Below are 14,096 nucleotides of genomic sequence, written 5' to 3'. Positions count from 1 at the left end.
ACGCGTCTGGGCTGTCCGCTGCCCGCGTGCTCCGGGGCTTTGCTCTGCTTTGCTCCCCGTCCCCCTGGTCTGCAGACCAGGAGGACGGGGAGCAAAGCGGTGGAACACGCGGGCGGCGGGCAGCCCAGATGCGTCTGGGCTGCCCGCCGCCCGCGTGTTCCGCCGCTTTGCTCTGCTTTGCTTCCTGTCCCCCTGGCAGGGGGACGGGGAGCAAAGCAGAGCAAAGCCGCGGAGCACGCGGGCGGCGGACAGCCCAGACACGTCTGGGTTGTCCGCCGCCCGCGGGCTCCGGGGCTTTGCTCTGCTTTGCTCCCCGTCCCCCTGGTCTGTAGACCAGGGGGACGGGGAGCAAAGCAGAGCAAAGCGGCGGAGCCCGAGGGCAGCAGGACAGCCACGGCGCATCTGGGCTGTCCTGCTGCCCCCGTGCTCTGCGGCTTTGCTCCGGGCGCCTGTGGTACAGCAGCTGGGGCGCTGCCGGTTGGTCCTGTAGCGCCGCTCTGGGCGCTACGGGACTAACGCGGCAGCAACCCAGCTGCTTTGCCCCAGGCGTCCTGATTCAGCCACTGCTGGTCAGTTTCAGCAGCGGCTGAATCAGGATGCCTGGGGCAGAGCAGCTTGGGTGCTGCTGGGTTGGTCCAGCGGTGGCGCTACTGGACCAACCCAGCAGCACCCCAGCTGCTCTGCCCCAGGCGTCCCCAAGTCAGCCGCTGCTTAAACTGACCAGTGGCTGACTACAGGAAGCCCCTACCCCGGGCTTCCTGGAATCAGCCGCTGATCAGTTTCAGCAGCAGCTGACTTGGGGATGCCTGGGGTTCTTAAGTTGAATCTGTATGTAAGTCAGAACTGGCGTCCAGATTCAGCCACTGTTGAAACTGATCAGTTTCAGCAGCGGCTGAATCTGGACGCCAGTTCCGACTTACATACAGATTCAACTTAAGAACAAACCTATAGTCCCTATCTTGTACATAACCCGGGGACTGCCTGTACTGCAAAGATCAGAATCATGGAAGTTAAAACATATAATATGGAACCACTTTTAAGGTCCAGCAATATAAATTTTTAGTCTGAACAATTTTTATGCTTCTCCTTTAAATATAATTTATAGCTAGAAACTGTAAACAAGTGCTCACTGCCAGCCAGCAACACTGTGCATATTTTTTCGTTTACTGCACTTAAAAACAAATCCATGCCTTGATTAAAAGATGATTTATCAAAACTTCCTAGCATTTCACTCCTAACAAAATAAAGTAATTCAGAGACTGACAAGAACCAGTTTAAAATCCAAAAAGCAAATGCATGTTCGAGGCTACATAGTATTTTTTGCCAAGATGCTGTCACAGCCCTGTATAACAACATAGTCATCATCACCTTTGTATCAGAAATAATTCCTTAATGTGACAGCAGCAGCTATCAATGAATCGTCTCAGTAGAAAACTCCAGTCTCAAGTTGGATACATACAAGCAAGATGTCCAGCTTCATCAGTTAAACTAGGAACACATCCAGGTAAAAAGAATATACAAGACCATTGCTTGAATAACGGTCACACAGATATCCAAAGCCTGTAAAAATGTCAAAGTTCATCTCTGCTATAACAATAAAATGGATTTCAGAAATGTTAAACTGTTAATAATATAACTGTGTAACCATTAACAAAGCTCACTGTTACATGTTTACTGTCTGTGGGCTGTACAGTATAAACCAGCTTCCTGGGAGCAAGGCTGGCAGCTGGAGCCAGCTTACTAGCACATCAGCTCCCAGCCCCATTCCTGAGGAGCTGGCTATCATCCCACGCTGCAGACTCTGATACAGAATCAGCAGCACAGGGCAGTTGCCAGTGCCCCAGGAGTGGGGCTCGGAATCAGTGTGTAACCATTACAGAAACTGATAAGCTCATGCTTATCTGTTAACTGTTTAAACAGTTACACTCCTATATCCCTAATGGAATCACTAACTTATAGTAATCTGTCAGCAGCAGCTCTCTTGCAAGCTTCCTGCTTTGCCATCAGCAGTGTTTCCATACATATGCCTATCCAAGCCATTATGTGCTCATTCTACATACGCTAGAGTCCCTCTAGAAAGGTCTATTTCAATGCATTTAAAATAATACATTGGCCATCGTATACTCAATGATTTTTTTTAAACCTCACCCTTTTAGTTATATGATCACATTTGATTTCTTATCTGTGCACAGTTCCCAAGATTTTTCTGAATTGTTAGCAGGCTAAGTCTATCAGAGGACTTAATGGCTCTACTGTGGTTCTTTGTGCAGGGAACCTTTCGGTGAGGAAGTGAATTGAAGGGGAAAAGATTATTCACAGTGCTTTTTTGATTTATTGGGAAAAAAAGGTGCCGGTACTCCAGGGGAAAGAAAAGTTGTTGAGAAAAAAAAAAAAAAAGGCAGTGGGGCCGCCTTTGCCCTTTTAAGAGATGCGGCCACTTTAAGAAACGTGGCTGTCGGACATTTTCATTACAGAGGCGCTGGTATGCTCCTTTCTTTCCAGGTAAGCTCTGACTGGAGGTGCTGGCACTGTGTACCGGGCAGTACCATCACAAAAGAGCACTGGTTAGTCATATGTAAAGTGACTACAGGTTTACTGTAGGGATGTAAAATCCCATTTAATTAGTTAACCAGTTAAACAGTAAGGAAACCAGTTAACCGATTAAACGGGGGTGACCGGGATGGGAGGGTAGAGGGGGAGGTCAGGCTGAAGCGCCCATCCGTCTCCTTCCTTCCCTCTCCACCGTAGACAAAGATTGCTCTGCCACGCTGGAGTGCCCTTGCCACACTGGGCTGGGCATTCCACAGGTGGGGACTGAAGCATCTCTCCGCCTGTGGGAGACCCTCACCCACTTGTTAACCATAACTGATAAGCCTCTCCCGTTAAGAGTGAGGCTTACCGGTTAACTGGTTAACCGTTAACATTCCTAGTTTACTGCTATTTTGGAGAAATAATATACATTATGCAGATGGGCCGTTATATGGGGGTATGTTGGGAATCTGATATTGTGTATTCTAAAACATACCAAAACACCCAGAATCAATGAGGCACTCAGATTATCACCTGACATAAATAAGTACACATTTCTGATTCATTTTTGCACACTTTGCTATGTCATTTTTAACAACAGTTCCCTGAATATAGAAATCTTTTTTACTGGAGAAACAAAAATAATTTATTAACCCCCCTCTGGAATTAACAAATAGAAGGTACCAGCTAGTCTCTACTTCCTTAAGATACATATGTGCTGCTGCCACTGAACTTCACAGAGGTGATGTATGCACATCCAAAAGCACTAACTGATCCTACACATACACACAATTTTCTTCATGATTCTTAACAAAAACACAGCAGACTACATCTGAAAACAATACTAATATACTCAGGCAGGAAAGCTGAAAACCATGTGATTCATAGCTCAAGTAGTGTAGGTATTCCAAGAATTGCTCTAGTCTATATAATATGGTTCAGTGGACATAAGCCTGGATTTGGAAATCAAAGATGAGGCAAGGTTCTAACCCCAATTTGCCAATATCCTGTGGCATGACCTTGAGCAAGTCACTTAACATCTCTGCCTCAGTTTCCCCTCTCACTCTTTGTTTAGGTTGAAAACTCTTCAGAGCAGAGACTGTATGCGTGTGTTTGCAGCAGTTAGGGTGTCTACATCACTGTAACATATATAGCAATATCTGAAAACTATTGTTTTTCAAACATCAACCGAATTAGGAGATTGAGAAATACTATGATATGAGTATATAGACATAGCCTCCTCAAAATAATTAATTTTGAAAAGTTTTGACTGGTTTGTTTTCAGTATTTGATACACTCTTTAAATTGTTTTGATTTCTCTCTCTCTCCAAGACAATCTCCCAAAAGATTAATGGTCCATCCATTGATCACTTACGGTCTGTTCCTCTCTCAGATCTCTTTAAAACTGTGTGCCTACTTTCTATTAACTTTATTTAGATATGGTTTTCCTCATTTCCATCCATTGAAAGTAACGTGGCATAGAGAAAGATCGTATTTCAAGTTCCTCTCACGAATAGCATATACGCAAGTCAGTGTCCTATCCTAAAAAACTGATTAAATATATACATACAGGAATCATTTTACTGCTCAAGGCACTGTCTACAGCTGTGTTCTCCCCTGGTTAATGCACAACTAGAAAGCGCTCAGATACTATGGTGATGAGAATAGTACAACAAACTATACAGACTAGATCAGCGGTTTGCAACCTGTGGGTCAGGATCCCAAAGTGGATCTCAAGGGCTGGTTTAGACTTCCTGGAGCCTAACCCCACACCTCACTGCCTGGGGTCAAAAATGAACCATGAGGGCTTCAGTCCTGACAGCGGCACTCATGTTACAGGCCCCCTGCCTGCAGGCCTGGCCTTTGGACAAAGTGATTTCCTGCAGCTCTGCGCCTTTAAGGCCCCACGTTGCAATTGACAAAAAAAATTGGGGTATTAGCTGCCAATTAGATTTCTTGAACTGCACAGATCTTGAGTTGTTCTAACAGTTGTTTTAGCATTGCTTATTGATTAAACTGTTTAGCTCCAAGCATCTTCAATATATAAAAAAGGCTTGCCGAGACTATTTCTTACTATTTTGCACTTTACGAAGTTTGTGATTTGGCACAGATATGAAAACCTAATTATTTCAGTTACGTGGATGTTTTATTTTGACACACCCTGATCCTATGTACTGTAAAACTTCCAATAAAAGACATGTCTCAAATAAACGCTGGATCTCTAATACAAGCCAGGGGTCTTGGGCGATTTGTACTAATCGATGCTAGATCTCTGATACGAGCCAGGTCTCTATAGAGGCTGGGATGTCAGCAACATGTCATTTCACCAGCTTACTGAAACATGGAGTTGACGCAATCATCTTCAATCATATTGAAAATGGTCTCAAGTCGCAGAAAATCGTACAATAACCTACAAAACGAAAACATTTACCTTCAAGCCTTTTACTGTTAGATGCCAGGAGTACTGACCAGATGTTTTAATAAACACCGGGTCTGTCTAATAGACGCCGGGTCTTGAATACAAGCCGGGGGTCTCGAATGGTTTGTGCTAACAGACACTGGGGGCTTCTATTACAAATTTTACGCTTGTTTATAATGACATCATAGTGAACAGTCAAAGCATGGCAGATAACACTGAAATAGACACCAGTTGAAATTTTTCTTAAAATCTAGAGGTGTTGTAGAATATATCCAGTGAGCAACCTGTGCTGCCCGGGATGGATTCTGTAACTCCTCAACTGGGTTTGACTTAAACTAGAGCATCCACCAGCTGGGCCCTGTTGTCAGCATGCTGACTTGGGCATCACCAACTCTTCGGCCTGCCTGGGGCTGAATCCCTTGGGCTTTGGTCCCAGGGTCCCACTCAGGGTGTTATGGCTCAGACTTTGTCCTCCCCCCTTCAAAGTGGTAGCGATTAGGTGGGCTCATGCTTTAGCTCCCTTCTCCTTGGGTTTGTGTAATAATTTTTGTTGTCAGAAGGGGGCTGTGATGCAATGAAGTTTAAGAACCTCTGGAACAGTTAAAACTTTAATCGTGCTGCTGAATCCTCCTTTAAAGCCTAAGACTGTCTAAGAAAAAAAAAATATCAGAAGAGGGAATTTCCACAGGAAGAGACTACAAAGAACAGAAGCCTCCGAGGAACGGTTCCATTTATTATTTTCCCTCTCTTCATCTCTGGAAAGAAGATTTAGCCAAATACTAAAAAACGCTCTGGCACTTTTAATGTTCATGAAGAGCACAACAGTCTCCTGTAATGCAGACTTCATCAGAAAGTCTTTGCCATCATAAAACTGCACAGCACTGAATTTAACCATCTCCAAAAGACAAAGGGCTGTGTTACCCTGTTGGGATTTGATACTGTTACAAGGAATCCAGCTACAGTACTCTGAAACTGATGCTGTAATAATTTTGGTGATTAGCAAAGTGATAGGAAAATACAGAGTATAGATAATACTATGGGATCATCACAAACAAGGCTAAAATAATCTGACCCTGAGTGGTTTTTACTGACCACCAGTAGAGCCATCAACAGTTATTCGAAAGCTTCATTTCACAATGTCTTCACTCAAGTATCTGGTGTGTGGTGTCTAGAATACTGTCAGAATCAACACCCGATATAAGTAGATTAAGCAACTGTTTGGGGCCCCCAGCAGCTAATGGGGCCCCCATTCTCATTTTTGGTATGTATTGGGGGGGGGGTATTCCTGCTTAGGGCCCCCAAAGGGCAAACACCACCTCTCAATACTGTATACTCTTGAATTCAGAATACAGGGCACAGAAACACAGCGTTGCTAATAAGCTGGCAAACTGTACTGTCTCACTCCAAGAGCAGTAGCCAAAACAAACTATTTTCCATGTTTAGGTAACAAATTATTATTGGAATAACAGAAGCTCTGCCTGGATCTAACATAGGGTGCTTTTCTTTATCAGCAGAAATGGTCAACTACCAAATTCACGGACTGCAACTGTTAATTATGCTATACAGTACATCTATCTATTTTAATATAGCACAGACTTTGATTAGATTTCTTAACTCATCATTTAAAAGCCTATTCTTGTCTACTCAAAGGCTTTCCATATTTAGCAGCTAACAATTCCAGATTAAAATAATTTTGGGGGGTAATCACTTATTTAAAATTACAGTAGATTTTATAAAGATGGGAAAAAAGATTTGAGAAGAAAAACATTTTCATTATATTAAAAGATAAGGCCGATTGAATGAGTAATCTCTTAACTATACAGTAGGCTTATCGATGCAGTTGCTGCTGATTTTCACTGCCTGTCTTTGCCACTACAACTAGAAGGAAAAGGATTTTCAAATGCAGTGAAAGCTGAAACAAGCATGCTATTGTGCAGTCAACTCTAAGATCATGGGCAAAGACTTGGATTTTTGAAGTCTGGGTAAACTGAGACTGGACACAGAGCAGCAGTGATATGTTCAGGCTCTTAAAAAGAAAGCCAAACACTGAATATTAGCATTCTCATGCAGATCGGTTAAAGAATGGCATTAACATGACCTGCAGCATAATGTATTCAATTGTTCTCCCAAAAAAAGAATCAGAGTTTGGCAGCAGCAATGCTCATGGAAATGGCAGGGCAGATAGTTCTGTTGTCTTCACTGAATTAGCAATCGATGTTTCCAATACCTTAGTGTTTATTCCAGAAACAATACAAATTTGTGTTCCAGCATCTCTGTGTTGGAAGGAAATAAACTGAAACATTCCAACAAAAATAGGCAAACTCCAGCTAATTATAATACACACCTAATTTTACTGCCCCTGAATATCAGGACTATTGTTCAAACAGAGAATGCTTCTGGATCAAAAAACAATTTGTATTGCCAATGAGCATATGTTCTACAGCCGTAGATTCCTAGATTGCATTATGAATCACACTTACCTGATTACTGCTTCTATCTTCTGTGGTCCCAAACAAATACATCCTTAGCTGAATTGACAAATATCCCTTAGTTTTGAATAGCTTTGTTTTTGTGCATTAATTTCAGATCGGCATTATGTGGTTGCTGTAGGTCAGTTTCTGTTGCTCTTAGTTACACTGTTGCCATCTTGACATACATTAATTTGGCAAGATGGTGTTGTTTTAAAGTAGTGGACATCACTACATACTCTGGTTTCCTTTTGCCTTGGGAATGAACCCAAATTTCAGTTTCCTGCTTAAAACTTGATAAAATACATGTGATACTTTGAGAATGACAGCACTAGAGAAGCCAAAAATACTATTTTTTAGGACTATGATGGATATAACACATATTTATGGCCCAGTTGTTACGCTCCATAATTTTAGAAATAAAATAATCTTATTTTAGTTAATTATCGTTTAAACAATTAACAAAAACAAATAAAAGCAACCTGCTGTAATCACTAAGAAGCAAAACCACACCACCATGCAAACTTTTTGTCCTTGCCGTCATCCTTCCCTTCCCACTTCTCTCCTTGCTCTTGTTTCAACTAACGGTTGGAATCTGCAACCAGAATCTGCTAATATAGAGAGGCCCCCTGTAGCAATATGGCATCTACGCTGCCACATGTTGATATAAATTAAGACCATAATCCTGTAAGCTCTTTTCATCAGGATTTTCATCTTCATTTCTTCCGTAAAGCGACTTGCATAATAATAATTCCCCTAATTTTTTATTGCTAAAATATCTTCAACCAAAACCAAAAGTTGAAAACAAATGCTTACACATGATCATTTTTCTGTTCCAACTGCTATAAGGGGGGGAAAGTATTCCTATACAGCAGTCCAATTAGCTTGTACTATACCCATTGTTCTTTGAAAATGTAAACTAAGACTAATGCTATTTGTGCCCAGTCACAGATGGAATATGGGGAAGGAAAGCAGTCTTCAGTAACTCTCTATCAAGTACTGAGATCCTTAAAGAACATTGGGAAGGCTGAGAAATACTATATTTGCCCTTCTCTCCCATCAACAAATACCATGGATGTGTCATGCTCCTTACATGAGATTCTATAGGAAGCTTCCACTAACTTTAAAGGAAAAAAGGTGTGATGAGTCAAGGTACCATACCAGTAGGTCCCACATCCGTAGAGCAAGAAATCCAAAGCAGTAGGTAGGTATGCTGGTTTTATCCCTGCCCCCAATTAAAGAGTTTTATAGCCAGGACTTTGGAAGGCTGATGCTCTGATACATAAATGTGTTTTGGGGTACCACCATGAACACTATTTCTTTAAGGAGTTTTAAAACAAAAAAATGCACGTTTTTAAAACCATCTGACCCAGAAGTCTGTCTCAGAGATTTTATCTAACTTTTTTTATTCCCACTTTTGTCAGTATGAGCAATTTTAAAAAAGGTATACAGATCTCCTACCAGTTCCCATATAGCAAGTAAGTAACAAACACTATTTCAAGAGTGCTCTTCTGATAATTTTTATAATGCTGGTACCAACGCAAGGGAGTTGAAAGAACAAGACAGTCTTTGTTCATTTCAGTGCCATTAGAAACACAAAATAAATCCACATTTGCCAAATAAAATAGCACACATTTGTCAAACAGTAACAGGGTGCCACAAGGAATGGAAAATCAATAAATATTAAAAAGCCATTGAAAAGCAGATGACACTGAGTTTGAGTTTCTGTAAAAACACATGTAGATCACTTAACATTTTACTAGCACAAACTAACAGATCCCATATGCTATCTCTCCCCCGCTCCCCAGGACCGTATTTCCTTCAGAAAGGGCTGACTTCAATGGAAATACAGAAAGCCTTTCCAGGTTAGCAACTGCCTCTCAGTGCCTAATTTGTGTAGGACTAAGTCCTGGAAAGACGAGTGACTTCCATGTCAATACAGGAGGGGGCCTGCCAGGCCAACCACAAGAAGTGGCCAGCACGCCCCTACAGTCTCCTGCAGTGCTGATGTAGCTAGACGTTTGCATGAGTGTGTGCGAGAGATTTTCACAGCTAGTCCCACGTCAACAGAGCAGCGTTTGAATGAACGCGAGCCCAAGCAAGGATCCGCTCCTAGGTCGGGCTGTGCGCTGGGGAATCAAGACCCGTATCTCGCTCCCGTCCCACTGGGGAGGGGGGCAGCTAATACCTGGCAAGGGGGAGCGAGGACTCCGCCCGGAGAGCCAGCCAGGCGCCCCCAGGCTGGGCCAGGACTCGAGAGGCTAGAAAGCAACGGGGCACGAGGAGGAGCCCGCTGCTGCTGTGCCTGCGGAGCACCTTCCCCCTTGCTTCCCTTCCCTCCCCTCTGCAGCAGCAGCGTCTCCCAGGCAGAGGGCAAGGAGCCCAGGCTCCCTTGGCCGGAGCCCGCCCTGCCCCAGCAGAGGCGCCTGCGGCGGCAGCAGGGTCAGGCGCCCCGCTCCCCTACCTTGGTAGGCGAGGCTCAGGCACACGCCCCAGGTCAGCAGCAGCAAGGCAACGCGGAGCGAGCGGCTGCCCATGTTGCGCGGCGGCGCGTTGTCCCTGCCGGAGGCTGAGAGACTAGGGGGCAGGCGGGGGAGCGGGACAGAGACATTCTCCGAGCGGGCTCAGGGGCTCCGCGGCAAACTCCTCCTCCCGCCGCCGCCGCCGCCGCGCAGACACGCGCGCCAGCTCCCCCGGCCCGCGCCCCCCTGTGGCCCGGGACGCCGAGCCAAGCTGCAGGCTGCGCAGGGCGCCTGTGGCCCAGCTGCATCTCGCCCGCCGAGTCTCACTCCCGGCCCGTGCACGTGAAAGCGGCTTTGGGTTCGCTCCCTGGCGATGGCGCCTTTTACAGGAGTTTCTGCAGGAGCCAGGGGCCCTGCTCAAGAGCTTCCCCCCCCCCGCCCCAGAAAGGATCCAAGTGCGAGTCAAGCCCCACACCCCGCCCTGGGTGGGCAGACAGCTGGGGATGCGGGGCTCTCTCTTTTTCACCTCCCCACTAAGAGGCTGTTGTTGCGGCCCTTTTTTGCCACCCCCCTCGCTCCGTCCAGCAGAATCACCAGTGAAAGGATCCCACCTTTTATGCCCTGGGACCCCACCTCCCCACTGACCTCTCAATCCCCAGACTCTGGAAAGAGGAGCTGTGACCCTCAAATTGTTGGACAGCAAACTTTGAAATGAGGGACTTTCTTCCCCCCCCCCCCCCATAGTGAACACACTATTTTTAAAATATTGTGTACATACGTGCAAATAGCCTGGAACATGTTACAGTGAAACTCAGTTCTCACTACTGAAGGCCATGTTATGTGGAAAGCCATTATTTACAAGCAATAGTACATTTGCTCTGATCACAATATTAGAAACTAGCCAATTAGCAGGTCATAAGATGGGATTTTCAGGTCTTCTTTCCTGAGCTCTTGCTCTCTCTCTCTCTCTCCCCTTCTACTGCCTTCCTCCCTCTCTCTCAGCTCTGCTCTGCCTCCTGCCTCTCTCTCTCTCTGTCTCTTTCTTTCTCTTCTCCCCCTCCTGCCTCTCATTCTCCCTTTCTCTTCTCCTCCTCCTCTGCCTCTCTCTCCCCTCGGTCTCTCCCCGTCCCCCCCGCTGTGGCCCTTGGCTGAGTGCTGCCTGCTCAGCCAGGCTGCCAAGAGGAAGGGGGGGCGGGACGGTGACATACATGGCCAGGGGGTGGGGCCGTGTACATCACCACCCCCCCTTCCTCCTCCCGCCGTGGCGCTGAGTGGTGCGCCCCTCAGCCAGGCCGCTGCGGCGGGGGGAGTGGGCGGTGATGTAGAGAGCCCTGCCCCCTGGCCATGTACATCGCTGCCCCGCCCCCATCCCCTTCCTCCGTGGCGGCTCGGCTGAGTGTTGTGCGCTCAGCCGGGCCACCGTGGGGGAGGAGAGGCAGGGCAGTGACGTACACGGCCAGGGGGCGGGGCTGTCTACGTCACCACCACCCCCTCCCGCGGCGGCCTGGCTGAGGGGCGAACCCCCACCCCTCCACCAGGTCTGCTTCCCACCCCTCCTCCCGTTGAGCCCCACAGCGCCCCCCAGCTCTGCTTCCCACCCCCTCTTCCTGCCTGCCAGCCCCACGGCCCCCCGGATACCCCCCGCCAGCACTGCTTCCCTCCCCCCTTCCTCCGAGCCCCCCCATCCTCAGTGGGGGTGGCCGAACCGCCAAGGAGGGAGGGGAAGGGGGGCGGGGCGCTGACGTACACGGCCAGGGGCGTGGCAGTGTACGTCAGCGTTACAGACTCAGAGACAATGGGCTACTATATATATGATGGAAAGGGGGGGGAAGGGGAAGCTTGAGAGCCTGAGGCCATCAAGTTCAGCCCCTCTGTGCTGGAACAGCAGGGCCATAGTTACCTTATTCCCTCCCCATTCTATGACCTCTGGGTCAGAGCTCCTCAGAACATCCTCTCCTCTGTCAGAGACATTCTCCCCCAAATTGAACCCTGCCCAAGCTATCCATGCTTATCATGGTCTCCTGCCAACATTCTTCACTACATGCTGCCTTAGAGGGTAGTGGAGTAGAGGTAGCATGATGTATACCGGGCAAGGTGGAGGCATCTGCCACAGGATATGGTTGTATCCTGATGCTAAAGTGGGGACTTTCCAAAGGCAATGGCAGACCAAAGGACAACTTTACAAATCAGGGCCATATGTGGGATGTCCATGTTCTGATCTATATTACGGACCCTTGAGAGGGATACCATCTGGCACTGACTCAGCAATTTGTAAGCCAGGACCACTATCCTCTTTAGTGTGGTAACAGCGAGAGAAAACTTGCTACAAGATCTCCTTTTACCTTCATTAGTGTGGCTGTCAGTCCAGATTCCTTTTCAGGAGCTATCTGAGGGAAAGGAAATACACTGCTCTGGCAATAGTGGGACCAGAGAAAATAGCAAAAGAGTACCAGCTCAGAACTTCTCTTACAACAGCCGTGAGACAAGAGGGATGGCACTTGTTGCCAATTTAGGCCTGGAAAATAAAGTCTACTCCCCATAGCTCCCATTGAAATGTTCTGCACTTGAGCTGTTTTGGTTGCTCAACAGTTTCTAGTAATGTCAATTTCAAGTGCTGGAATATCATAAATCAAGGGTTTTTTTTGAGGGGGGAGGGGTATTTGTCCCTGGGTTTTGAGCAATGAGGTTGCTCTTGGGTCACATTTTCAGGCTTTCCTCCATAAGCACAAGGGCCAGAAACTTTACAAAACTTTTGTTTTGTTTGTTTAATGAAAGCAGAGTCTCATGGAATCAATCACTGGTCCAAAAGACTTTAAGTAAAATATCAAAGTTGCCAAAGCTCATGATAAAAGTCATGGGAATTGGCAACACTGTGGACTGGCAGTAGCTTTAGAATAAGAACTCACCTCACCCCACCCTAGAAAGGAAGCAGCTAATATGGGTAAAATAATGTTGAAGGGACAGGAAAAGGGAGTGGTCCAGCTGGCATATTGCCCTCAAAGACAGGACTGGCTAAGAGAGTAAAAGGAAAGATTTCAGTCAAAACCTGGGAGCCCAGCTATAGACAAGAGTAAGATTTGGAATAGGCTTCAGCAAAACAGGTGAGGGTGCCAAACTGAGGAATTTTTTTTGTTTTTTTTAAAGGTGTTAGTTTGCTCATTGAGGATAGTCACCTTGCTCTGCCCATAGATTCCTGGTTCATTTTTTCCATGTCAGAGTTGTGGCTTCTCTGGTGGATAGGGGATCCATATGCCTTTCACTAGGACCTAACTCACAGTCCTGGGATCTAAGGGCACATCTACACAGAAGGGCTAACGCTGAAATAAGAGATGCTACTTGAGCTACATCAGTTGCATAGCATATGTCAAAATAGCTTATTTCAGCTTTTGGCTCTGTCTGCACAGCAGGAAGTCCAAGAAAGAGCACTCTTCCTCCAACTTCCCTTACTCCTTGTAAAATGAGAGTTATAGGAGTCTGGGTAAAATGTCCTCTAGCTTGACATTATTTCCACATTATGTTGAAATGACTGCTTGTAGTGTAGATGTGGACTATATTATTTTGTAATAACACTGCTGTGTAGACATACCGTAAAGCTGTATCTACATTGGCGTGATCTTGCGCCAAAGCAGCCGCTTTTGCGCAAAAACACGCTGCCTGTCTACACTGGTGAGTCGTTCTTGCACAAGAACACCGAGATTCTATTGTGTGAAATCAGTGCTTCTTGCACAAGAACTATGATGTTCCCGCTCAGGAATAAGCCCTCTTGCGCAACTGTTCTTGTGCAAGAGGCCAGTGTAGACAGGCAACATGAATTTCTTGCGGAAGAAAGCCCGATGGTTAAAATGGCCATCAGAGCTTTCTTGTGCAAGAGAGCGTCTACACTGGCACGGATGCACTTGCGCAAAAGCACATCTCTTGCACAAAGGCACATGCCAGTGTAGATTCTCTCTTGCACAAATACTTTAACGCAAGAACTCTTGCGTTAAAAGAGTATTTGCGCAAGATCATGCCAATTTAGATGTAGCCTAAGAGAGTTAGGGATAGAAGACTAGGTGCAGGCAGGACACACATTGGCAAATGATGAGGCAGGACACTCATCATTTGCCAAGCCTGGGGGGGCAGGGCAGTCTTACAGCTGGAGCGCCATCTGGATCTCATTTAGTGCTTTTTTGGCTACTCTGCTATATATGAATGGTGCAGAAAAGCCAGCAAGGAAGC

General features: G+C 46.2%; 1 protein-coding gene across 2 annotated transcripts in view; it reads right to left on the bottom strand.

Moving 5' to 3' along the window:
* SRPX (sushi repeat containing protein X-linked) overlaps positions 1–10,082 on the bottom strand; it is a 70,416-nt gene extending 60,334 nt beyond the window's left edge. For both annotated transcript variants that reach the window (XM_006133935.4, XM_006133936.4), the window contains exon 1: positions 9,881–10,082. In XM_006133935.4, coding sequence (XP_006133997.2) covers positions 9,881–9,953 — 73 coding nt within the window. In that variant the 5' untranslated portion in view covers positions 9,954–10,082. The remainder of the gene's footprint in view (positions 1–9,880) is intronic.
* Positions 10,083–14,096: the final 4,014 nt, after the last annotated feature.

The sequence above is a fragment of the Pelodiscus sinensis genome, chromosome 1, assembly GCF_049634645.1.
Source record: "Pelodiscus sinensis isolate JC-2024 chromosome 1, ASM4963464v1, whole genome shotgun sequence".
NCBI classification, from domain to species: Eukaryota; Metazoa; Chordata; order Testudines; family Trionychidae; genus Pelodiscus; species Pelodiscus sinensis.
This window is presented reverse-complemented; position numbering and strand designations above follow the sequence as displayed.